Source organism: Ambystoma mexicanum, chromosome 11 (assembly GCF_040938575.1).
Source record: "Ambystoma mexicanum isolate Mex_15411 chromosome 11, UKY_AmexF1_1, whole genome shotgun sequence".
Taxonomy (NCBI): domain Eukaryota; kingdom Metazoa; phylum Chordata; class Amphibia; order Caudata; family Ambystomatidae; genus Ambystoma; species Ambystoma mexicanum.
The window spans coordinates 84,004,526-84,031,433 of NC_090934.1; the positions used below are offsets into that span (position 1 = coordinate 84,004,526).

The following is a 26,908-nucleotide window of genomic DNA, read 5'->3' on the forward strand; positions in this document are numbered from 1 at the left end:
CTCTGCTGGCAGCCATCTTCAGATTTTTACTGCACGTTCAGGTGTTGGGAGTCCTCGTGCTATAGCTCTCAAGCTTTTGCTGCGTTTGTGATTTTTCTAAGAGTTTGCTCTATTTTATTCGGTCAATCGAGCCTCAAGCTCCATTGATCCATCATCCGAGTTCCCTTCTTGGAGGATTCCAGAAAATTCTTGGAGGCCTACGCTGCATGGACATGGCTGAATATGGGAGACTAGACGCCTCTGTTCAGGATTTGTCCTGGATGCGGCCCACGGAACATTTTCCTGGACAATGGTCACTCCCTGTGCCTCTACTCCTGTCTGTATACCGACCAGACGCACGTGGAGGAGGCCTGTGCATTCTGCAAGGATATGGTTCCCTGCACCCTGAAGGACTGTCGCGAGCTGATTGCCAAGTGGCTCCAGACGGGTGAGTCCCAGCGGGCACAATATCTCCGGCACCTTCGACCTCAGTCGGCTCCAATGGAGAAAGTCAAAGGGGAGCGTGGTGCTGATCCTCCCCCCACGGTGAAGGCCGCAAGTGCGACCAAGGTTGTCAAGGCCCAGGTTCACCCAGCGAAAATCTCCATTGAAGGAGTGTCGTCCCAGGCGAAGGCGGTTGGTCGGGTACACAGGAAACGGCCTCCAGAGCGAGAGTTTCCCTGCGGGCCAGGAGGGAATCATCTTTTCTGCCCGTAGAGAAGACACTGCAGCAGCCACCACCACCACCTCCGGCGGACATTTCGGTGGACATCCTTCAGGCTTTGCACACCCGGCACCCAACTGGGCTCAGGCATTCGGACAAGGATCCCCCTGTCGCCCGTGTTAGACCCAGTGGCACCTGGATCGTCAGGAGAACCCCCGCACAAGAAGAGAAGAGTTCATCCTCCACCTCCTTACCATCCATCGCCTCCCTCCCCTCCACTGAGGGACGAGACAGAACCGGATACGGCAACGACGGGCACGGACGGCGACGGCAGAGTGGCTCTCCTGCCGCCCAGAGCCTCGCTGCCCGACGAGATTGGCTCTATTCATGCCATGATCTCTAGCCCCAGGAGTTGTTCCAACTGGCTCTCGAGGAAAAAGAGGGCTTCCTGTACCAGCGCCGGGAGTCTAAGAGGAAGACCGTACTGTCTACCCCGCTTTTGGACGACATTTGGGACGAGTGACTGTTCTTCATGAAGAGCCCGTCCTCGGCCCCGGCGAAGAGGGACCGGTACAAGAAAAGGTACTAATGCTGGAGATCACAGCCTTCCCCGGATTCGGTGGTCTCGGCAGCGGCTAGGAAGATGTGTGCGGGTTAGTCTACGTTGACGTCCTCTGCCCTCCGGATAGCGAGGGAAAGAAGCTAGACACCATTGGACGACTAATCATCTCGTCGGCAGGGAACGACAATCAAGGCTGCCAACGCCATCGCTATTGTGGCTGTTACAACAGGGAGCTCTGGTTCAAGATTTCTCCCCTCCTGGACTTCCTTCCCAACGACAAGAGAGCGGAAGCGCTGGAGATCCTGCAGGAAGGCAAGATGGCATCAGACTATGCCATCACGGTGGCCATGGACATCGCCGACACAGGGTTCCGCCAGATGGGCAACAGTGTTTGCCTTCGGCGGGGTTGGTTGAAGGCCACTAACCTCCGCCAGGATGTGCAATTGAGGGTGTTGGACATGCCCTTTGACGGGGATAACTTGTTTGGCAAGACTCTAGATGAGTCTCTTCAGGCCATCATGGCGGAAACCGAGATGGTGCGCACTTTGGGCACGCTTCAGCAGTGACGGCCGTCCTTTCGGACCTCCAGAGGAAAGTCCCAGGGTTCCTCCAAAGGCTCCGGTGGTTTTGCCTCATCCTACCATCAACTGTCCCGCTCTTCGACCCAGGAGGCCTACAGGGGCCGTGGCAAGCCCGGAGCAGGTTGCCATTTTTTCCAAGGTCCCAAAGGCGGCTCCTCCACTGCAAAGCAGGACTGAACCGGCCCGGACGTCGGGCCTCCACCCGCGCACCCCAGTGGGAGGCCGGCTGGCAAAGTTCGTCGGCATGTGGAAGACCAATATCCACCGACCGTTGGGTGCTGGTCGCACTGGCCCACGGACACACTCTGGAATTCCAACGGAAGTGTCCTCGTATACCACCCGTGGCCAGGCAGGAAAACCACGTCCCTCAGCTTCTTCTGAAAGTGCAGGCCAAGCTGAGGAAGGGCACGATGGAGCTAGTCCCAAAGAGGCTCCGGAGTGTACTCTCGGCACTTCCTCGTCAAGAAGAAGACTGGTGGTTGGAGGCCCATCCTGGACCGACGCTTGAACAAGTACATCGGATCCCAGAAGTTTCTGATGGTCACCCTTTAGCACGTGCTAGGATAGCTGGAAGAAGGGGATTTCCTGTCGTTGCTGGACTTGGAGGATGCTTTCTTTCACATCCCCATCCACAAAGCACAAGTTCCTGCGCTTCGTGGTACAAGGCCAGCACTATCAGTTCAAGGCCCTTCCCTTCGGATTAAAGTCGGCGCCAAGAGTTTTCTCCAAGTGCCTGTCAGCAATGGCGGTGCAGCTGGGTCTACGAAGGAACCACGTTTACCGCTACCTGGACGACTGGCTCATCCGAGCGAAATCGAGGGAGATCGCCGCCAGTCTCACGGCGGAGACCGTCCAGCTGCTGACAGCTTGGTGCCATCACAAGAAGCACTGTTTCTGGGGTCTCAACTCAACACGGTGTTGTCTGCCGTCTGTCGGAGGAGAAGGAGAAGATAGCGGCCATCCTGGGCAAGGTGCGACCCTGAAGATCGCAAGGGTGAGGTAATCAAATACCTACTCGGCATGATGTCATCATGCATAAACCTCGTTCGACTGTGCAGGCTGTGGGTGCGGCCACTGCAAGAGTACCTTGACGCCTGTTGGATCCAGGTATCGGGAAGCTTGGAGGACAAGATCTCTCTCTACGAGATGTTCTGTCGTGCAATACGGTGGTGGGATGTCCGCGTGCATCTGTAGGGGGGCACAGACTTCGAGACTCCACCTCATCGGGAGACTGTTATGATGGACGCCTCCCTGAAAGGATGGGACGCACACACTGGAGGTCTCCATGCAAGAGCCCTGTTGCTGCTGGAGAAGTCGTTGCATATCAACATTCTGGAGCTACGGACAGTGTTTTGGGCCCTCAAGTCTCTTTCCGTCCCTCAAAGGCAAGGTGGTATGGGTCTTCACGGACAACACTACCACGATGTTCTACATCCGGAAGCAGGGGGGCACCAGATCCCCACCACTCTAGAGAGGCACAGGACCTATGGCACTGGGCAGTTGCCCTGGGGATATTCCTCGTCCTGTTTCATCTGGCGGGAGTGAAGAACATCATAGCCGACCCTCAGCAGGGAGCTGCGTTCGTGCCATGAGTGGGAGCTTTGGCAGGATCAAGTGGATCTTCTGTTCCGACAATGGGGCAATCCCCACATCAATCTGTTTGCGACGAACACCAAGTGCCGGAGATCACCAACAGGTTTCCGCAGCCGGGGAGCATGGGGGATGCCTTCTCTTTCCCCTGGGACAGCCTGTTTCTCTATGCGTTCCCTCTGTTGCCGTTGCTTCTGCGACTCATCAATCAACTCAGACGATACCGGTCCAGGATGATCCTCGTCACACCGGCGTGGCCGAGACAAATATGGTACCCGGATCTTCTGGACTTGTCAGCGTCCCCTCCAGTCATGCTTCCGGTGGTTGCAGATCTTCTTGCCAGAGAATGAGGCGCTATCCCGCGTCACGACGCAGGGTCGCTGAACTTGCAGGCCTGGCTCCTGCACGCTAGAGTTTGGAGGATATGAGATCCCGGCAGACTGCAAGGAGGTACTTGTCAAGGCCATGGCTTCGCCTACGTTGAAATGCTACAAGTGGAAGAGGTTCACAGCCTGCTGCCGTGCAGAGAAGATAAACCTTCTACGGATGATGGCCCCTCAGGTGCTGCCGTACTTGCTGTCGCTGGCCAATGCAGGACTGGCGTACGCTTCCGTCAAGATTCATCTGGTGGCGATTTCCGCTACACCAGAACTCCGGGGCAGTAGTCGCTGTGTGTTAGGCAGAATCCTGTGGAGTTCCCTTGGGGAACACTGCAAAAAGATTGACTACAGGAGCAGCAGTAAACCCAATTGGTAGCAGTCTGCACCACCCAGATTTACCTGGTAGCTGTGGCTGAGCAGTCAGACCTCTCAAGAAGAGTAGGGCAGTATGCAGAGTATACACAATAGAGCCAAAACACAGTAGAGCAAACAAACACTGACCAGAGCTTTGTATAAAAAGTATATAGTTATTTATTTAAAACACACTTTAGGTAATACACTAGCAGTCTCAATGAAAAGTAATCTAAAATACAGTCAGGTAAGTATACACACCTCTCTTGATAACTATCGGACAAGTCAGGGTTAAAGCACAACTATTTGTTAAGACAGAAGTGAGCGCTTAACCTAGATGGCACTCCAATAGTGTAGTCAAAGGGAGAGAAAAAGGCAGAACATAAGAATAAAACAGTTCCCAACACTTTTTTAGGAATTCAGAGCAAGGGGAGAAAGGCAGGTTATACTGTAGAGCCAAAGTTCATGGGCCAGTCCCACTTTAAATGGAGCAAAGCGAAATGTGCCCAGGATCACACGGTTTAAAGTGCACTGAAAGTCTTTGCAGAGTGTTCAAAAGAGGTTGTGGTGAGTCAAAAGATATCGTTAGAAGGCCTGGAGCCAACCCAGTTTAAAAGCCAAGGATTTAAGGGTCAGCTTTAACACTCTGTAGAAAGGGGAGGCCAGGCAGGACACAGTATCTTAAGAGAAAGGAAGCTCCAGCGAGGGCAGTTCCTGGCAGTGGTTGAGGTTCCTGGTTCCGACCAGGGGAGGAGAAGATCTCGGCGAGGAGGAAACGTGGAGTCGTTGCACTGCACAGGGATGAAACCAGCCGCGGAGTTCCCGATTAAAAGGTGCAGTCCTTTTATTTGCAGTCAAAAGTGTTGAGCTTGGCTATCCGGCCGCCGGGGTGCTTGGCACGGGTGATTCGACCAAGGGCCGTCTTTGGAAGGTGAAAAGGGTGAACTGGTTGGTCCCACCAGCTCAGAGGAAGAAGACACTTCCAGCAGAAGATATTCTCTTGTCGTCAGGAAAGTGGTGAGGTAGCTGCAGCAGGGCTTCACCGGTGGTGTCGTCGTTGCAGATGGCTCAGCTTCGTCCCTCTTCGGATTCTTAGGTCCTGTGGTGACTTCTGAAGTTCCAGTCCCAAAGGCCCTGCTTTTATGCAGAAAAACCCCCATTCATCAGCCTAGCTGTCAATCACACATGCTAAGTGGTGAGCCGGGCGGCTCACCACTGGGCCAATCAGAGTAGAGTGCGACTTGGGTTGCTAAGGCAACGCAGTCCTGGGTGCCAATTCCCCCCTCCACCCTTCCTGTGGAACCTAGACGGAGTGGCACCATTTGGAGAGCTTCTGTGGGGAAGCCCGCCAAAATAGTGGAACAAAGGGCTCGACCTTGGTCAGAGTTACAGAGACGGACACAAACGCCATTTTAGAATAGAGTTCTGGCAAAAAGACCCAACAGGTGATTTAATATTAAATAAATAAACCGGTGGTATCTTTAACATTGCACCAGAAAGTGGTGCGTTTAAAATCAATGGGAAAAGCCCATAGAGAATATTCTGGTGGAATATTTTGCGTGGTAACCAGCCAGAAACTCGACGAGGGGGGGTAACGGGACAGTGCCCCCTCAAAAACAGACCCAGGGGCAATCGAATTACCCCTTAGCAGTACTTCCACAATATGATGGTTTGTACTGGTTCTGTTCACAATTTTGGACTAGTAAAGCGAATGGTGACTTTCCATGCCCTGGGAGACAGTAGTCAGTCCCAGGGTATGGAGTCTATGTTTGGGGGTCACTGTGACACCCCTGTGGTACTGCACTGAGGGTGCTGTGTACCACATATACAGAAAAACAGATGATACCCTATGGAGTAAAAAGGAACCCCATAAGCCCATAAGCACATAACAAGTCAAAGACATACCTCAAATCATGCCTAAGAGTGGGAGTAAAAGAGTCTCACTCTTAGCAGGATAAAAAAACAAACCCCAAAAATCGAGCAAAGCTGCCGGGGGACTCGCTAGGTTTGGGAAATTAGCCTTATAAGAGAATTCTCCCTAACACTGTGGTCGCACCGCCTGGTTAAGGAGTTCATGAAGACTTTTCCGCTTGTTCCTGCCGGTGAAGGCTCCGACCCTGGTGTGGGGGCTCAAAGTGGTGCTGCCTAGGCTCATAGGTCCTCTGTTCGAGTCTATGCATTCAGCGCCAGTGAAATTCTTATCGTGGAAGACAGCGTTTCTTGTTGCCATTACCTCCGCACAATGAGTGGGAGAGATCCAGGCCCTCTCCTGTAAACCTCTGTATTTAACATTTCACAAAACGAGGCTAGTGCTACGGACGCACCCCTCCTTCATGCACAAGGTGCCGTCGGACTTTCATCTAAACGAGCCCTTGGTGTTACCTGTTCCCCCCCCACCCCTTAGACCACCCCCCACCCCCACCGGACGCCTTCATCGCCGGCTGAGCGGACTTTGCATTCGCTGGATGTGGCTACAGCGCTGAAGTTCTACATGCACCGCACAAAGTTTTCGGAAGACGTCACAACTGTTTGTGAACTTTGGCACTGTGAACCAAGGGAAGGCCCTCTCAAAGGCTTCCATTCCAGGTGGCTCTCCGGCTGCATCACCCATTATCACCGGTTGGCAAACCGACCGTTGCCTGGCCGTCCGAGAGCGTATTCGACTAGAGAGATTGCTGCAACTATGGTGTTCCTGTCTGGTGTGCCCCTGCTGGACATCTGCAGGGTTGCTACGTGGAGGTCGACGCACAAGTTCACGAGATTCTACTGCGTAGACCAGGATTCCAGGGAGGAGTCCAGAGTCGGCCAAGCAGTGCTGCGCACCTGTTCGCTTGAGGGTGAGCCTGGTGAGGAGGTAAGAGATGCTTAATGTTGAGCCTTGCCGCCTCCCGTGGTTGTGCATGTGTGTACTGATATGTATTCTTTATTCATGAGCTTGTGAATTCATGCCAGACCCCATGCTGGAGGAGGAACAAGTTACTTACCTCTAACTGTTATCCAGCATGTGTCTGACATGTTTTCACATGCGAACCCTCCCGCCTGCCCCTCTGCGGCTCTTATTTTGGTCCTACTGGCACTTTACGTGCTACCAAATCTGAAGATGGCTGCCAGAGGAGGGGCTTAGGTAGAGGGCTGTCATTGGCTGGGGGCAGTATGACCCAGAGACCAGTGATTGGTTGTTAGGAGAAAGACGGTGCAGAAGTGAAACTGATTTCTTTTTACAGAGGATTCCCAGCCTGACGGGGGATATTCATGAGCATGTGAATCCATGCCAGACCCATGCTGGAGAACAACAGTTAAAGATAAGTAACTTGTTCCATTCTCAGCCTGGCGATGGACAATGTTCATGAGCATGTGAATCTATGCAAGATATCTATGCTGGAGAACAGGAGTTACAGCTAAGTAACTTGTGAGCGTATGGTTACCCTTTGTCTGTGTTCTGTAGGTTTGATATGGAACTTTGTTTTATCATTAAAGGCTTACTTGAAGACACACCAATCCTTTCCAAGCAGCTTTCGATTTATACAAAACATGTTTGTAAACTGTCATAAACAATTGTTGAAACTGTAAATACTGCTCTATTTGAGATGCCCACCTTCTTATTTTGCAGATGGCAAAGTGTGATGGTTGTAAGCGTCAAGGGAAACTTGGCGAGTCTCTAAAGTGGCGAGGGGAAATGAAACATTTCTGCAACCTGCTGTGTATATTAATATTCTGTAATCATCAGAGTGTCTCGGATGGAACGCCTCCAAATAATACAGGTAATCTTTACTGCCTTGTGATGTTGGATCCTGCACTTCCTCAGATAATTAAAGGTATTGTTTCTATGACTTTCAGACATGATGCACATATATTGGATTACATGCCACCATAATCCTATAGTGCATGATTAACAAAAGGCTTTGACTGGTGCCCCCTTACATTCTGCCCACTATCCCTACACAATGGAGGACCCACAACCAACACCGGGCATTTGTCATGCTGGGCACATTTCTGACACCTAGACAGGAATTAAACAACTAGCATCATGTGTATGGGGGCTGAGATAATGTTGTCACTGCAACTGAAGGATCCATGTGTCTTGCTGTAGGGAAGCTGACAATCTAACAATGTGATGGTATGGTGCTTTTGTATTCACGGTTCATTCTGGGTGTTAAAAAATGCATCTTTCCGCTGCTTTCCTCACATAGACCTCTATGGGCCACACATTTTGCTCGGTTTTGCCTGCTGATAGGATTTTATTTTTTAATGCATGTGAAGCCTTATGCTTTTCTTCCCTTGCTTCATGCTCATTTTTATGGGGAAACTGTGATCAGTCCCTACCACTATCATTGCAGTGAGTCCCACTTAGTAAGTTTCTTGTATTTTTGACGCTGCACAAATCGCCTTGAAGTATGGTTCAGATGTTTTGTATCTGTTAAGCTCACCTGGATTCCACAGGGGCGCCGAACGAAACTGGACTGCAGCGGTCTCCACCAGCGTGACTCGTAGTGAAGTGACGAGCGCCTGCAGCTGCCCTCCAAGTTTTGACTGTCTGGCACGAAGGAGGATTTTCCTAGAATAGGCCAATGGTAAGTTAGCTAACCAATAGGAGAAGACCTAAGTACTGCTTCTGCACTCTCCTTATGTTCTCCTTACTGCGTGTCACCTGATTGTTAAGAAGGATGAGCTATCCATCCTGCGTCTGCATGCAGGGGTGCGTTGAAACTTGGGTACTCGGTTAGCTTCACTGATCCCGTGGCTGAGTTCCTGACAATAAGGACTCTGAGGTAAATCTAATGTCTTGCTTTTAAATTCTAATTGTCTTTAGTTCACTTTTGCACTATTGTCTTCATAGTGTTTCCCTTTTTGCAGAATTGCCGCAGACAGGCGTCGCAATGTAAATGCCAAGGCAAGTTTCAGTATTACAAAGAAAGAATAATGTCATAAAATGCGGTATTGTTCATTCACTCTTTTCACCTGATTCTCTTTCTTGTCTGCAGGTGCGTCACTTTCAGAAACAAAGCTTGTGTGAGGGTGATTAGCAAGACCGCAAACGAATATAGCTTCGGGTAAGTATCTTGCGGTGCCAGATTGAAAGTCTTATAGCGAGAAGTAACTCACCAATTGTCTTTTGTCTTTCACAGATGCGGCTGTTGCGGGCGGTGATTACTCTAGAGTGCCTCGCTGGATCGCCTGGATGAACAGAGCATCGGTGAGTAATTTGCTGTGCTATGCTAATTGTTCTTGAAATGTTTCCTTGAATAGCGCGGTCACTGGTGTTCCTTCCCTTGCAGGAACAAACTCCTGTATGCTTGCAGGGATGAATCCAGGTAAGGTTCTTGCAATAACCTGTTCTCTGCTCTTCCTTTGCAGATCGAGTAGACCGATCGGACATGACTGAAGACTGGACTGGAGCTGCAGGCACAGTGAGCGTTACGCTGCAGCAGGGCAGAATAACGCAAAGCGTGTTCTGTTCTCAGGCGTGGTTTAAATAGCCTTCCAAAAGTAGTTCCCAGAAAAAGTAGTCCCAGTACCATACCCAATGAAATAGTCCCTTGAATAATGTAGTCCCTTCAAGCAGCCTCATGGTGGGCTGTACCTGGCTTTACCACTTGGTAATTTGACATGCCTGAAAAAGGCCATATGAGCCTGGCACCAATGGTGCCAGGACTGAGTCCAGAAAGCCCTCAGGCAATCTTTTGGGGCCTTATAGGTCCCCATGGGTGCCAGGATTTTGGGTTGACTGGTCTGCTTCATATGTCTGGGGGCAGGCATCGTGACAGTATCCTTGTAACGTTTTATTTTGTAACTTTGTGGTAGCCAACACAATGTGTTCAGCATGGGCTTCCCGCCACAGATATTTTTCAAACGTGTTTTTGGCTCTTTCTTTGTGGACTTTTGCCTTTTGTGGCATAATGCTGTAAAGAGTACCATATACTCGAAAATGGCAGTGCAACAAGATTGTCTCTTGTCCCTTGGCCATGTTGTCCTTTGGCCTTCTTCCTTCCTTTCTCAGGTCTGCAATTGCCATATATGGAAAGCCCTTTCCCGGGAAAAAAACCTTTTCCCAGGCAAAGTGGCAGTCTGTCTGTGTGTGGGTGGATGTGGAAACTTGGACCGTCTGGTTCTAGTCGTTATGGCTGTCCCTGAGTCTGTTGGTAGGCAGAATGTTTGGACAGTGGCTGTCATGATTAGACAGCCTCTGCCAGTTTGAATGGTAAATTGGTTGCCCTGGTGGCTACTCCAGTCCAAATTCTGGATAAAAGGACTCCTGCAGCCATTCAACAGATCATTGGATCTAAGACCCCTATGAAGAAGTGCAGTCTGGGAAGACCTCGGGACGATCGTTACAGCTACCCAGCATTTGTTCCAGCCAAGTCCCGGTGAAGCTCTTCTCCACGGTCCTTCTCTCAAGAAGGCCCTGGTCGGTGCATTGCTGCCTGGAACACTGCGAACAACCAGCCTCGACCGCTGCTCGAGGATTGGTGCTTGCTGACCTTTCGAAAGTGCTCCTATACTGACTATCTCTGGTGGACTCAAAAGCTCTCTCCTGGGCTACCTCGCTCCAGCCATCGCCGTTCCGAGCACATCCTTGGAAGATAGAGTATTGTCAAGTTGTTCTACATGCCTGCTCCTGCAATTCCAGCCTTCTACTCTCAACAGAAACTGTGCAGGACCTTCCCCTTTGTTCACCAACCAAAGAATGCCTGCGACTATGGTGACGCCTGTTTAATCCAGTGGTTTTAATTCCCAGAAAGTTCCCTGAGCTTGCTGCTCAGCAGAAGTCTCCTTCCTTTCGTGCCAAGGCTGCTGAGCTGGCCAGGTTCTGTAACTCCAATATAGATATCTTCTCTGTACTTCCGTCCCCTTTCCTCCATACTGCATGGGTGTCCCTCGCTAGGGACGTGAAACTGAACCTTTTTCACCAGAAAAATGTGTCCCCTTTAAATTTGATGCCCGTGGGGGTGCGACGCTGGGAGCATGTGCTCCCTTGACTCCGCCCACTGGCGCCAGTCCTCTTTTCCGCGTCGACGGGAGCAGACCTCTTTCACCTAGACTGTGGTTGAGGCACTTATTTCTTGCTTGTAATTCCACGCTCCAAATTTCCCCAGAATAATTTTGTTTCCCTATTTTCCTCAGAGGCTAAGTGTCCGGCCTGCGAGGGTTCCTGCCCCACGTTGGATCCGCATGCACTCTGCCTCCGGTGCCTTGGCGAGGACCACGGTTGCTCGGCGTGCAATGCACTTACTTTTCGCGCTCGCTGAAGAACCGCTTAGCCAGGTGGAGCGAGCTGTTATCAAGATCACTACGAGAGCACATCAGAGAGTACGTCGGGAGGAAGACCAAGCCAAAGGTAGGTGCCCCTTTCTCCTCTTCATACCTGGGAAGCGTAAAGCGAGAGGGCCCTTCCAGGTCCTACCAGCAAGGGGACGAAAGCTCGATGAGCTATGGGCCACACGGCTGAGGGGTTCCAAGGTGTTGTCCCTGAGGGGCTTAGCTCTACTACTGGGGGCAAACCTGAGAGGGCACCTAAACACAGTACCAGCAACGTGGCAGAGGGCAATCCACCTCCCAGGTCCTTGCCTGAGGTGCAGGGAAGGTCTGAGCCTTTGCAGTCAAGCAAGCAGGCGGACACTAGTCCCACTACGATGGTCGTCACGCAACAAGTACGTGGCGCACTATCAGACAAAATGGCGGCTCATCCGGAGCCTCTCCAGTCCACTGCGCATGCATTGGAATGCCCGCCAAGATGGGGATTGGTCAACACCGGTCACTTGGTCCACCTCTTACCTAATTACTAGAATGCAGACCCCAGCTATCTGAGGCAAGGGCCGGCGAGAGCACTGCCAACAGGTACAGGTCCAAGGACCCGCACCCACAAAAGTAAGCACATCACCAGCATGCAAGGACAGGTTCTTTATGAAGTTCTTCACGCTCATGAGGTCTCCTCAAATGAGGACCATGCTGGAGGGTTGGGGGGCATCCAAGACATGCTCCCTCCGGCACCCATTTAGCCCCCTGTCTTGGTTCATACATAGGTGCCAGTACAGGCCCAGGTTCCCGCACCCCAGGCATAGATTTTTACGGTGGCTCCGCCCCGTCTGCAGTCCCTAGCACAGTCTCTGGCTCAGAGCCCCTCCAGCACTTCACCAGCAGGCCCTGACCTGCAGGAACCAACGGGGGACACGGACGAGGAGGAGGAGGAGGAGGATCAAGACACCTCCTCCTCAGCTAGGGCCTTCCATGAAAGACTGTCTGGCGTAGCAGAGTACTTGGGGAATCCTGCAGCAACATGTTTAACAACCGGAGGCAGGGGTCTTGGCAGAGGTGCTTACCTTGCTCTACACAGCCTACAAACAAGCGCCTAGATGCCAAATATCGACAAGCGGAGAGTGACTCCCTCATGCTGTCGGTGCACCCGCAACCTGATTTCGATTAGAGCGGCAGCATCAATGTATGCAAATCCACAAACCTCCACGTCTACACCTACTTCGGCCCTTCTAAGTTAGGAAGAAAAACTCCCAGAGGCCTATGGGAAGATGTATTCTAATGCTACGCTCCACTTGAAGCAGGCTAATGCGGACGCCATGCTAGCCGCAATAAACCAACACATATGGTGGGAGATGGCAGAATCCCTTCTTGAGCTTCCGGACCACAGTCAGGTGAGCTTCAAGGCAGGTCTGGTAGAGGCGAAGATAGTGGCCCAGGACCTCATGGAGTCGACAGTGGCGCATATAGACACTGTAGGCAGGGCTGTATGTGTGGCCACTGACATGAGGAGGACTGCATGGCTTAAGGCAAGCAAGTTTAACCGTGACATGCAGGAACACATTCTCGACCTGCCATTTGAGGGAGGTGACTTGTTCCACTCATCTACAGACGAGGAGATTGACGAGAAGAAAAACAGCTCCCAAATAGCAAAGTCCCTGCAATTTGGACTAAGCCTGGGCCTAAGTGCTTTAGTCAGTCACCCACGTTCTGCAAAGGTCGTACATTTGGTGGCATCCGGGACTTTCCAGGAGCACCGTACTAGGCAGCCTTGCGTGTCAGCCAGCACTGATGCAAGCAGCACAAAGCGTCACAAGGGATTCTTCCAATCGCCCTAACGTGCACCAGCCTCAGACGAACAGAAACCGTGACAGTGTCATCCAGAGTCACAGTTCTCTATTGGGGGCATTCTTGCCCCTCACTTTCAGTCCTGTCCTCACTTAAGTCCTGGCGGGTGAGTTTCGCAGACACATGGATTGTCTCAGCGGTTTTCTCGGGATTCGGTTTACCGATGCCTAAATCTCCTCTCCGACCTCCCCCCACCCCCCAGCCATCTCCCCACAGATTGGGATGTCAACTCTTCTGGTGGAGATCCGCTCGCTCATAGCAAGCCAGGCAGCGGAGGAGGTTCCAGCCTCACAGCAAAGCATAGGATTCTACTCCCGCATCTTTGCCATACAGAAAAAGAAACGGGCTGGCCTGAGAGTTGTACACGACGGTTCAACATTGAACCTTTCCCTACCCCTCAATTTTCAAAATGGTAACGCCTGCGCTGATAGCAGAGACACTTTGGGGGAGACTGGATGTGCTCCCTGTATCGGAAGGATTTTTATCCTCCCGATTTGTGAGCGCCATCGTTCCTTCTTATGCTTCAGGATCATAGGCTTTCATTTCCAATACAAGGACCTCCCATTTGACCTCAATTCAGCCCAAGGGTCTTTAAAAGATTATTGAACGTGGTGGTAGCCCTGCTCAGAGCGCAAGGCCATCACATTTTTCCATATCTCGACGACTGGCTTGCACCAGCGGAGTATACAGAGGGAGTCCAGCGCACAGCAGCCAGCTTGATGAACACGCTATAAGATTTGGAGTGCTCTATCAACCTCAAGAAATCAGTTACTTCCCACTCAGTCCTTCACATTCTTTGGATTTATTTGGGATACCAGGGTGGAGAGGATATTGCCCTTCGAGGTCAAGATCAAGGCAATTAAGACTTCCACAGGGCATTTCCTCAGCTGGTCAGTAACTTCGGCATGGTGGTACCAACACCTGCTGGGAATAATGGCGGCATTCCTCCTGGCGGTGCCACACACAAGGATCAAAATGAGGTGGCTGCAGCTATATTTCTCAGCCTCTTGGAACCTGCAAACTATCTCTTGTTGTGGAAGACAGAGGCGAACATGTTTGCGGGCAGGCCGTTAAGGCAACTCCTACCGGTGGTCACCATTGCCACAGACTAATCCCTGGAAGGCTGGGGGGCTACCCTGGACAAGCAGTGTCCACAGACTTTGGTCAAAGCAGGAACAGCTAGAACACATCAACTGGCTCGAGATGATGGCTATCTGACTTGCCCTCAAAGCTTTCCTCCCCATTATCAGCAGCAAACCCATATGCATACAGCTCCACCTGCATGTATTACATCTGGAAACGGGAGTGCCAGGTCTCCTCTTCTCTGCAGGTTGTCCATCGAAATATGGGAGTGGGCGCTGTCGCACAACATTTAACTATCAGCCTTTATCATCCCGGGGGAGTCCAATCTGGAGGTGGACAGACTCAGCAGGTTGGGGGTCGACAACTACGAGTGGCAGTTGAGCGAGCATGTCCTGAGGGAGATCTTCCACAGGTTGGGCCATCCTCAGGTAGACCTATTCGCCACTGTGACCAACAGGAGATGTCACCAGTTTGCGTTCTCGATGGGTCAGGGCAGAGACTCACTGGGGGATGCGTTGCAGGTTGATCTGCAAGGTCAAGGAGTTGCAGCGCCTCTGCCTCATCTTGATAGCACTGCAATGGCTTGCCAGACCTTGGTTCTTGGAGCTCCTCCGACTGTCGGGTCAACCTCCAGTCCCCCTTCCAGAGGGACCAGCCCCCCCCCTCTATTATCCTAGAAGGGAGGCACAGTGGTACACCACACTCCTGAGAAGTTAGCTCTAGCAGCTTGGCTCCTGAGCGTGTTACCCTGAAGCATGTACACTTGTCACAGGACAACTAGGACATCATTCAAGGGGCAAGAAGCAAATCCACCAGGAGTCAATACAAAAACAAATCGACCAGGTTCTGTCACTGGGCCAAGGCAAATGAGATAGACCCTCTGGCATGCACACTAGACCATGTGTTGGCTTTTTCCGCACATCTGGCTCGTTCCGGGGTGCAGGTAGCCTCCGTCTGTACTTCTCTGACGGCCATAGGGTCTTGTAAAAACTCCAGAGAACCTCTTCAGCTCCTCCTAATCCGGTGGTCAAGAAACATCTGTCAGACCCGAACAGATTGTATCCACCAGTCAAGCGACCACAACCGGTCTGGGACCTCAACCTGGTCCACAAGCTGTTTGAACCATGGCATCAGTAGATATGAGGCTGGTTACTATTAAGACTGCTCTCCTGGTTGGCCTCAGCTTAGCACGCAGAATCAGTGAGATCCAGGCTCTAGTGCCATCAGAGCCATATGCCACATTCCACTGGGACAAGGTGGTGCTTAGGACGCACCCTTCATTCCTCCCTAAGGTCATGTGATCTTTTGACCTCAATGAGGAGATAGTACTTCCAACCTTCATTCCAAACTTGAAGGATGAGGCAGAGAAAGCGTTGCACCGTCTGGATGTCATGCATGCTCTGAGATTTTACCTTGATAGGACTAAGAGCTTCCGCAACTCGGGTGCACTTTCGGTGAGTCAAAGTAGGCGGTCAAGCATCCAAAGCGTCAATAGCTAGGTGGATGGTTATGGCAATCAACAAAGCTTATGAAGGGCAGCACATGACCTTGCCAGCAAACATGCATACCCATGTGGTCAGAGCCAAGGCCACGGCTGCGGCTTTCCAAAGGCATGTTCCAAACAATCAGCAGGGACGGCTACTTGGACTTCGCCTTTGGCTTTTTGCATGCACTATTGCTTGGATGCCAGCGCCAAATCAGACGCTGCATTTGGCCAGGAAGTTTTAAGAAACTTCTTTTCCTAGAGGGCCAACTCTACTCCCCAGGGCATCATTCTGTTGTAATCGCCCATGCAGTATGGAGGAAAAGGGACTATGGAATAGGAGTACGTTAATCACTATGGTGAGTAACATATAACGTATGCATTAACCTCCACCCCTCTGCTCCAACTGACGCAAGTTTCGGGTTTCGGTGGGTTGTAGTCTCCTCCGGATTGCCTCCCACTGGCCTCCGAGACCCCGGTTTTCGGTTCGGCTGCAGTGGTGCTTCCAGGGTACTGTCCATCTTCAATTCTCCAGCAGGGGATTCCAGACGCTGCAAGGCGGTGTGGTGGAACATCCGGACCCGGCCAATCTGGCGCTTGCGGCCTGGTTTCTGACAAGCTAAGGCTTCAACTTGCTAAAATTTCAGTTGACAGCGGGGGCATGATTCCATTAGTCCAGGAGGACCTCGACTCAGTCCCAGTATAAGAGTAAATGGACTAAATTCTGCCATTGGGCACGCAACAAGGGTCTGGACCCTGTCACAAGTCCTCTGGATGACTTACTGGCTTTTTCAACTCACCTGGCTCGTTCTGGAATTCAGGTGGATACTTGCTGCAGCTATTTGGTGGCCATTGGAGCCTACAATCATTCCCCTGGGCTTTTTTTTTCTGCAGCCAACCCGGTGGTAAAGGTTCACCTTAAGGAATTGTCTATGCTTTTTCCGCCGGTGCATAGGCCACACCTGGTTTGGGACCTCAAAGTGGTTCTGGCAGTGTTAGTCCAAAAATGAGGCTTCTGCAAAGAAATGAAGACACACCAGTCACAAGGAGCAAACAGTTTATTATCCCTTAAGCTGACCCAAATTTATCAATGCATGTGTACAGGCATAGAGAAGGTGAGCAAAGAAATGGGGGAAGTGAGCATATTTTATACATCTTAACATGGCAAATTCGTGTGATGAGGGTTCATGACCTGCAGACGTGGGAATTTTACTATACCAACACATGCTGGAGCACTCCGCTTCATCTCTCAGACAATCTACTGTCTGGGAACAGAGCAGAGTTGCGTGTAGTAGTATATAGTGTTCCTAACGCAAGGTAACATTCCTCGTGCTACATGATCTATGTTCTTTCTAGACTAAAAGGTTAGTCTGCATTTCGACTCCGCTTGGTTTTTAGGAATGCATATGCTGTGAATTGTGCTTCGTTTTAATCATCTGGATGCACATTCATAATTAGCTATGGAAAGGGCAAGAAAGTCTGGAAGACTGGAAGGAAACTAATGTACGGATTGGCCACGTTTGTGCCAGTTCTTCAAGGCTCGAAGTTAAAGATAAACAATGTGCTCAGCAGATTTAGCATTCCTGTGCAGGGGCATGTTTGAGGAGCATTTCGAATCAGTGAGTTTGTGAATCTCTTAACACGCTCAGAATGAAAAATCGGAAAAGGTAGCAAAACGACCAAGATGGCGTTCGGGAACCGTGTTGGCGCAGTTCAATGTGTGCGCGCTTAGGCTAACATTATAATGCAAAATGGATGTGTTTTTACAGCAGCTTTGTAGCGCAAGCCTTCAAAGCTGATGGCCTCCGTGGACCTCAGGAGCCAAGCTGCCAAGTTGGTCAACTGAAGTGTCTGGTGTGTTACCTGTTGGTGAGTCTGTGTTAATAGGTATTGGATTAGAAGATGCTTGATAGGTGGTCACAAAGACATGTGCATTAGGTGCAAGTGCCATGGTTGTCTTGCCCACATTGGAGCAATGAGTATCATTGTAAAGCTCTCTTGATTCGTCTTGTGATTTATCTTGTGGATGAGTGGCGTTAGAATGGGCGTCTGGGAGGGGTGTGTATGGAAATATACCCGACCAACTCGTCCATAGTGCATTGCCTAGGGAGCCAGGTTGTGGTACCTGGACGCACAGTTTTGGCATTTTTTGTTTTCTCTTGTTGCAAATGGGTCTACTGTTTGGTGACCACATGTCGCAAAGATCTGTTTGAGTGTAGGTAATACTCTGCAACAAATACTAAAGTACAACTTATGCAAAGCATTTGATTCTAAGCAGATACAAGCTGCAGAAAGACTATTACTTATCAGTAAAATTTGACATACAAAGTATCTTAACTGCACTTCACTGTAAGGTGATGTCTAATAGTAACAATAAAAAAATGCACACAGGGAGACTGTCTCCCATTACTGACAATGTTAGGGTCTAATGAATTTCCCCTTAAGAATGCGCAAAACAGTCCAGGGTAGTAAAGTATAAGGTTTTACTTACCTCTAAAAAGCCAGGACTGGTTTCAAAAGGAGTAAAAAAGAAAGGGTGTTCCATAGAAATCTATGGAGCGAAAGTTGCAAATAAAAATGTTTCAAGGGGATGGGTCCTCCGATGTATTCCATATCTATGACAGTAATCGCCACAGCTGTGCTGCTTCGGAAAATCTTTCTGCGTCGATACGCTGTCTTCGAGGGTCTCTGTCGAGCCGACATCACCGGATGTTATAAGTAGGACGCACGACGCCCGTAGCCTCAGTTCCGTTTTTTCCGCGAACGTGTTCGCTTCGGAGATCTCGGCGCGCCTCGATTCTACTGAATCCTGTTCTTTCGGTTCTTCAAACCTGTTTCTTCATTGCTATCGTATGATGTCTTCGGCTTCTTCCACCCCGCGGTCCGGGTTTAAGAAGTGTTGGGTGTACGGGTCCAAGATGTCGCTGACGGATACGCACGACGCTTGCCTCTGGTGCCTAGGGGAGGACCATGATATGGATGACTGTGTCGACTGCCAATCGCTCACATCGAAGGCTTTGGGGGAGCATAAGAAGCTGTCGGACGGTAAGGTGGCCAAGCCCCGGAAGTCCCGTTCCACTGGTCTTTCGACGGATGATGCGAGGGGCGACTCTCCGCATCGTTGTCGTGAGTCTGGGGGTTCTCGGTCTGAGAGAACTCCGTCTGAGGACGCCGGTAGTGGCTGTACTAGCGACACTGCTCGTCCGCCTTTGGGCTCAAGCAGTCGTCGCGACCACCAGGCGCCTTCGAGGTCCCGGTCGGACAAGGATGGTCACTCTAGACATGCCCGTTCCCGGTCCTCGACGCCCTCGAGACTGCGAGAATCTGTGAAGTCTTCGAGGAAGACCTAGACCCCGGCGGCGCCGAGGTCATTGACGGACTCTCGAGGCCGTCGTTGGCGCCATCGGCGCCCCAGCTGTCGAGACACGCTCGGGGCTCCGCCCTCGAGGCCTGTGTCGAGGCCTTCAAAGCTGTTGGTGCCGATTCCGTCCACCCTCGACGCCTTGTCGGAGGTACCCCGTGGCACCCCCCAGAAAGGCACTGGCCAAGGCTAAACATGTCTTTGTGTTTTTTTCTGTACCCTCCTTCCAGCCTATGGATTATATTTCGGAGGTGGATGAGGGGGTCTGAGGATGGTGAGGTTCCTGCAGAGGTCCCTGATGACATTGTTTCTGGTCATAGTCAACTGCGCCAGTCGCTGCACGACGCCAGTGGTCTAGTCACCTCTCCGGAGGTGGAGTTTGGTAGGCAGGAGCCTGGCACGCATGCCGAATCCTCGTACCGGCGCCTCATGTCGAGCGTCACGGATTACCTTGGGTGGTCCGCACACCCCTGGGGATTTTCAGCAGGATGACCTGATATCCTGGACCAAGGTCCTCCAACTGACCCGGTGCTGCCATTCCATATGGCCTTGCAGTTGCAGAGAAGGGTGGCTGCGGCTTGGAGGACTTCACTGGAGAGTCTCCCGGCAGTGAGTAAGTAATTGCAGAAGAAATATCGCCCAGCCAGTGGTGACTCCCTGCTACTTGACCACGCACCTTACTCCGGAGAGTTTGGTGTGCAGGCGGCTACATCCCCAGCAAAGCAGGCGTCGTACCCTACCATCCCTCCTGATGGGGACGACAAACGTTTTGACGGCTGGGCGAATTAGGTATTTTCTTCTGGGGGTGTGGCACTTCAGGCTGCCAATTCCGTTTGTGCCTTTTCTCGTTTCACGCACACTCTGTGGAACTGTATTTCCTTAGCGGCTGATCATATTCCCGAAGGGGAGGAACGGCATGGTTTCCTTGCTGTTGTGCAGGATGGCAAGGATGCCATGTGTGAATCCGTTCAGTCGGGTCTGGACATGGTTGATTGCGTCAGCCGGTCCATGGCGGCGAGCACCGTAATACGCAGGTTTGCGTGGTTGCAGAAGTCGGGTTTTGCTCCTGATGTGCAAGCCCAGCTCCTCAACATGCCCTTTGATGGTGAACATCTTTTTGGCAGCAAGGCTGATGAGTCTTGAGAGGTTGCAGATCTCCAAAGCTGCAGCGAAGTCGTTGGGCGCTGCAGTTCGCCAACCTCTGCCTTTTCGTCCTAGGGGACAGCAATGGAGGGGAGTTTCCTTTGGATATTACTCGACCTTTTGTAAATCGAGAGGAGGTGCGAGTCAAAGGGGCAACCGTAGGAGTGCCAGAGGTGGAAAACAAGGTACTCGAGGTGCCAAGGTTGCGCAAGCAGTTGCCTCTTTGCCCTCAGGCACTGCTGCAGCCGATTCAGCTCAGTCATGAGGCCCATGCTTCTCCGGTTGGGGGATGGCTGGCGCAGCATCTTGTAGAATGGCGTGCCATTACTTCAGATGTGTGGGTTCTGGAGATCATAGCCTACAGCTACTGTCTTCCTTTCCGGCAGAGGCCTCACGACAATCCACCATTGGATCTCTCTTTGAAGAGTCCGGATCCGCTCCTTGTGCAGGAAATTCAATCCCTGCTGGAGAAAGGTGCCATAGAACTGGGGCCTGTAGCGGAGAGGAACAAGGGATGGCATTGCCCTTATTTTTTGATTTCGAAGAAAGACGGGGGATTGAGACCAATCATGGACTTGAGAGGTTTGAACAAGCTCCTCAGGAAGGAAAAGTTCAAGATGGTTACTCTTTCTCAAGTCCTCCAGGTCCTTCAACTTCAGGACTGGTTGGTGTCTCTCGACCTCAAGGACGCTTATTTTCATGTGCCGATCCATCCCAAGCACAAGAGGTTCCTGAGGTTCGCGGTTGGCGACTCGCACTTTCAGTTTCGGGTCCTGCCGTTCGGATTGACCTCCGCCCCAAGGGTTTTCACCAAGCTCATGGTGGTGGTGGCAGCATATCTCAGGAAAGGGGGATTCACATCTACCCCTACCTGGACGATTGGTTGATCAGGGCACGCTCTCCCGAGCAAGTCCTGGATCATCTGTCCGTCACCTGCCATTCCCTTCACAAGCTGGGCTTCTCCCTCAACTTAAAGAAGTCCCACTTGACGCCAACTCAGCGGCTCCAGTACATCGGAGCAGTGCTCGACGCGTCCCTGGGGCAGTGTTTTCCTTCGCAGGTGAGGGCTCACCACATTCAGCAGATGGTGCACAAGTTTCAACATGCCAAGACTCTCCCAGCGTTAGAGTTCTTGAGGTTGCTTGGCCTCATGGCATCCTGCATTCTTCTGGTGCCAGAGGCCAGGTTGCGGATGAGATCTATGCAATGGGTTCTCAAGCTCCAGTGGTCACAGTCCTCCAGCAGGATGTCGGACCCCGTTCAGGTGCCGCCTTCGATCGCCAGGACCTTCTGTAGTGGGCCGTCAAAGGCAATGTGATGGGGGGGCTCAGTTTTGGCTACCCTGGCCGGCGGTGATGACCGTGATGGACGCGTCCCTCACGGGATGGGAAGCTCATGCCAACGAGCTGACAGTCAGCGGTCGTTGCTCTCTGTCAGAGTCTGTTAGGGAGAATTCTCTGTAAAGGCTAATTTCCCAAACCTAGTGAGTCCCCCAGCAGCTTTGCTGGATTTTTGGGGTTTATTTTTTCTCCTGCTAAGAGTGATATTCTTTTCCTCCCACGCTTTACATGATTTAAGGTGTTACCTTTGACTTTGTATGTGTTCTATGGGCTATCGGGTCCTTTTCCCCATAGGGTTTCATGTGTTTTTGATATGTGGGCTACACAGCACCCTCCGTGCAGTCACCCAGGGGTGTCGTAGTGTCCCCCAAACACAGACTCCATACCCTGGGACTGACTACTGTCTCCCAGGGCATGTCAAGTCACCATTGGCTTTACGAGTCTCAAAATGTTAACAGAACCAGTACAAAGCATCATATTGTGGACGTACTGGTCGGGGCAATTCGATTGCCCCGGGGTCTGTTGTTCGAGGGGGCACTGTTCAGTCCCCCCCCCCCCGACCGAATTTTGGCTGAAGGCAGTGGATACTACTTTTCATATTCGACCGCAAATACATTCCTATGGGATTTTCCCATTGTTCGAGGCTACCACTTTTTAAAATAGCCTCGAGCATACCGCTGGTTTATTAAATTAATATAAATTCACGGGTTGGTATTTTTTGCCGAAACTTGGTTCCAAAATGGCATTTGTGTTCCCTTCTGTGACTCCAACCCAAGTCGAGCCCTTTGTTCCACTTTTTGGCGGGCTTCTCCACAGAAGACTCCAAAAGTTGTGCCACTCTGTCTGGGTACCACACGGGGTGTGGGAGGGGGTTTAGGCACCCTGGACTGAGTTGCCTCGGCAACTCAAGTCACACTCTTGTGTGATTGGCCCACCACTTGGCATTTTTGATTGACAGCTAGGCTGAATGAATGGGGGTTTTCTGCATAAAAGCAGGGCTTTGGGGACTGGAACTTCAGAAGTCTCCACAGGACCTAAAGAATCCGACGAGGGAGAAGTCGAACCGACCTGCAACGACGACACCACCGGTGGAGTCCTGCTGAACCGTCTCACCACTTTTCCTGACGACAGACATAATCTCCAGCCCGGAGAGTCTTCTTCCTTTGACTGGTGGGGATAACCAGTTTGCCCGTCTTTTTGCCTTCCTGGACCATCTCGTGGCGCCTTGCCCGTGCCAAGCACCCCGGCAACCGGAATACCCTGGTTTACCACTACCGAAAATGGTGGTACCTTGTAACCGGGAAACTCTGCGGCTGGTTTCTTCCATGGCAGTGCAACGACCTTCAGCTTTCCTCCACGTCGAGACCTCCTCTTCCTCTGGACGAAACACCAACTTGGACCCGCTGCCAGGAACAACTGCCCCTGCTGGAGCGTTCTTCCCATTTTCAGGTACTGTGTCCCGCCTGGCTTCCCTTGCGACAGATCATTCAGGGGTGACAGTAAATCCTCGACTTTCTAACCTGGATCAGACTGGGGCTTGTTAACTAACTTTTCCTGACTTGATTTCAATCTTTTGTGAACTATTTACAAAAACTCTTTGGGCATAACCCCACTGTGTGATCCTTGACACATTTCGCTTGCTCTCTCTAAGAGTGGACCTGGCATTTGAACTTCCTTGCTCTCCAGTAGACTTTGCCTAACCTGCCTCACTGTGGTTCTGTGAAAAGTATTGAGATTTGTGTGCTTGCATAACTCTGCCTTTTTCCCCTCCCTTTTTAAATAACTTATTAGAGTGCCATTTTATGCTAAGCGCTCACCTCTGTCTGAAAATAAGTGGTGTTTCTCACTAAGTCTTGTCTAATAAGTAATTAAGGTTGTATATATATAATAGTGACTGTGTGTTGAATTTACTTGCCTCTTTCTGTGCTAGTGTAATTTACAAGTGTCTTTAAATGAATAATTATATACTTTTACACCAAAGCTCTGGTCAGTGTTTGCATGTGCTACTGTATCTCTGTACCTATTGTGTATACTCTATATACTGCCTAACTCATCTTGAGAGAAGTCTGACTGCTCAGCCACAGATACCAGGTAAATCTGGGTGGTACAGACTGCTACCAATTGGGTTTACTGCCAACCACCTGTAGTCTTAAATCTTTTGCAGTGGTCCCTAAGGGAACTGCACAGGTTTCTGCCTAACAGAGTCCAGACTCCATATCAATCTGTTGGAGCTGAGGGCCGTCAGGCTTGCCCTGAAGGCTTTTCTGCCGACTGTGCGAGGTAAGAATGTCCTGATTCTGACGGACAACACAGTGGCCATGCACTACTTCAACAAAAAAAGGGGGGGGGGGCAGGGTCACTTCCTCTGTGCATGGAGGCGATGCAGCTCTGGTTCTGGGCCATCCAGCAGTATATTTCGATCTCGGCAGTTCATCTGGCCGGAGACGAAAACGAGACGGCGGATGCTCTGAGCAGGCAGAGCGCAATCTCTCATGAGTGGGAGCTGGCTCAGGAGATTCTCCTGGAGATCTTCGCCCTTTGGGGTACCCCTCAGGTGGACCTCTTCGCCTCCAGTGTCAACCGGATGTGCGAAAAGTTCTGCTCGCGGGAATTTCCTCCAAGAGGAGCCTTAGGATAATTGTTCGTAGTGGAGTGGTCCTTCCCACTGCTGTACGTTTTTCCTCCAGTCCCCGACATCCCGCAATTGTTGCAGAGGTTACGGAGGTTCGGTTCCCGAATGATACTCATTGCTCCGGCATGGGCCCGGAGGACGTGGTACCCAGACCTTCTCGACTTTTCCATCTGCCCTCCACGTCATCTTCCCTACCGAGATGATCTGTTCTCACGCGAGGAGGGTCAGGTTCTCCATCCAGAGGTCAGATCCTCAACCTTTACGCTTGGCTTCTGAAAGGTTGAGGTGTAAGGATTGCGACCTCCCTGAAGACCTGATGGAGGTGTTGCTTTCGGTCAGACGGCCGGCAGCAAAGTCCCTGTACCATTGCCGTTGGAGAAAGTTCTGCGACTGGTGCAGGGTTAAGAATGTGGATCCTTTTTCATGTGACATTCCTGTGGTTCTGTCTTTTTTGCTTTCTTTAGCCCACAGGGGCTTGCAAGTGGGTACCGTTAAAGATTACCTGGCGGCGCTGTCCATATTTAAGCGCTCGTCTGAGGAGTGTTCTTATTTTAAAATTCCATTCATTTCTCAGTTTCTGAAAGGGCTCACTAATGTGTTCCCTCCGTCACCTTTCCAGGTGCCCAGTTGGGATTTGAACCTTGTTCTCAAGTTTCTAATGGGTGCTCCATTTGAGCCTTTGCATTCTTGTCCTTTAAGACTGTTAAACCTTAAAACTGTATTTTTATTTGCGGTCACTTCCGCTCGCAGAGTGAGTGAGTTACAGGCACTTTCAGTTAAGCCACCCTTCACTGTGTTTCATAAGTACAGGGTTGTCCTTCGAGTTCGTCCTTCCTTTCTTCGGAAGGTGGTGTCGGAATTTCATTTAAGCCAGAAGGTTATTCTTCCGGCATTCTATCCTCCTCCACATCCTGGTAAGGAAGAGGAGAGGCTCCATAGGCTGGATCCTAAGAGAGCTTTAATTTTCTACATTTCACGCATGTCCTGGGTCAGAGTGGATGATCAGCTCTTTATTGCTTACGCTGGAAGGCGTTTGGGACAAGCTGTGACTAAGCAGACTGTCTAAATGGATTACCGTGGCAATGTCTGAATGTTACCGCTTGGCGGGTAAGGACCCTCCGGTAGGCTTACGGGCCCATTCTACTAGGGGTATGGCTGCCTCTACTGCCCTGCAGAGGGGTGTCCCTATTCGTAACATCTGTGATGCAGCCACTTGGGCTTCGGTCCATACTTTTGTACGTCACTACTCCCTAGATTCTATCCATTGGCAGGATCTGGCCATTGGCAAGGCTGTCCTTTACGCTGCAATTTGATTGGGCATTCTAAATTGGTATATTCTAAATTCTTTTCCAACCTCCTTACGTTGGTACTGCTTTGGGAGTCTGTCATAGATATGTAATACGTCGGAGGACCCAATCCCCTCGAAGAACAAGTTACTCTCTTACCTGGTAACGTTATTTCGATGGGATGGTCCGACAAATTCCATATCGCTCCCTCCCTACCGGCCCCGCTACAGAATTTCTTATGCGATTGCAGCTTAAGTTTCTGCAAGGCTTTCTGTGGTCATAATGGCAGAAGATTGGTGCCACACTTTCTGGGAAAAAACTACAACTGAGGCTACGGGCGTTGTGCGTCCTACTTATAACATCCGGTGACGTTGGCTCGACAGAGGCCCTCGAGGACAGCGTATCGACGTCATCGACGCAGGACGCAGAAAGATTTTCCGAAGCAGCACAGCTGTGTTGATTACTGTCATAGATATGGAATACGTCATCGGACCATCCAATCAAAAGAAATTTACCAGGTAAGAGTAACTTGTTCTTAATAGCATCCATGATTTTCCTATGGCAGCACCCCTCACCTTGTGGTGATCTGACAAGTCCACTTTTTGCAGTGGCATTTTTAATGCACTGGGCAGCCGATAGGCCTACCAGTGCAGGAGCAATCTTATATGGAGTGCCTTGGAGATACTTTGCGACCACTTTTCTTTGTCCTAAATTCTTCTTTTTTAAAAAAAAGTTTTCAGGCTTCCTCTGAACAGGCTGGTGGCAGTCATTACATTTTTACCCTTTTTTCAGGTACACTATCACGCACTGCCATTATTGGGGGCGATTATGCACGAGAGGATCATATACTCAAAGCTTCAATTGTGCTTGGAGTTCTGTTAAATATGGCCTGTTCTTTGTTTGCTGACTTTCCACCTTGCCACGCGAGCAGGAACCCCTTCCCTTCATGCACCTTGCTGACCTTTTGCAAGAAGGTAGTGCTGGCTCTTCTATTGTGTGTGAGCTGTCAGGAAGTGGGGAAGGGGTTGTTTGCACCCAATCCACATCCTCCATGAGTGACTGGGATGTTGCAGGGCAGATTCTGGGAGGCTTGTCCACTATAGAAGAACCACCACCAGGTTTGAATGTTTTGTTTGTTTATTTTACTTATATAGCGCACCTGACCCAGGGGTATCTGGCTGCTAGGGAGTAAGAAGACGGTTGCTTGTTTCAGTTCATGCAGAATAGTACATACAAGACATGGTACAAGGCAGGAATTCAGTTATTACAATAGGCAATCATGAATTCAGTCATGAATGAGGAGAGGAAGCATACGTATATGGACGGGAGGGTACAGTTACCGACTAGTCCAAGGTGCATAGTGGAGTGAGAAGA

The 26,908-nt window shown here is 50.9% G+C and overlaps 1 protein-coding gene across 15 annotated transcripts in view; it reads left to right on the plus strand.

The window, feature by feature from the left end:
- The window catches only part of ZMYM4 (zinc finger MYM-type containing 4), a 1,943,772-nt gene that overhangs the window by 877,698 nt on the left and 1,039,166 nt on the right, over positions 1–26,908 (plus strand). For all 15 annotated transcript variants that reach the window (XM_069622579.1, XM_069622582.1, XM_069622583.1 and 12 more), the window contains one exon: positions 7,718–7,868. In XM_069622579.1, coding sequence (XP_069478680.1) covers positions 7,718–7,868 — 151 coding nt within the window. The remainder of the gene's footprint in view (positions 1–7,717; positions 7,869–26,908) is intronic.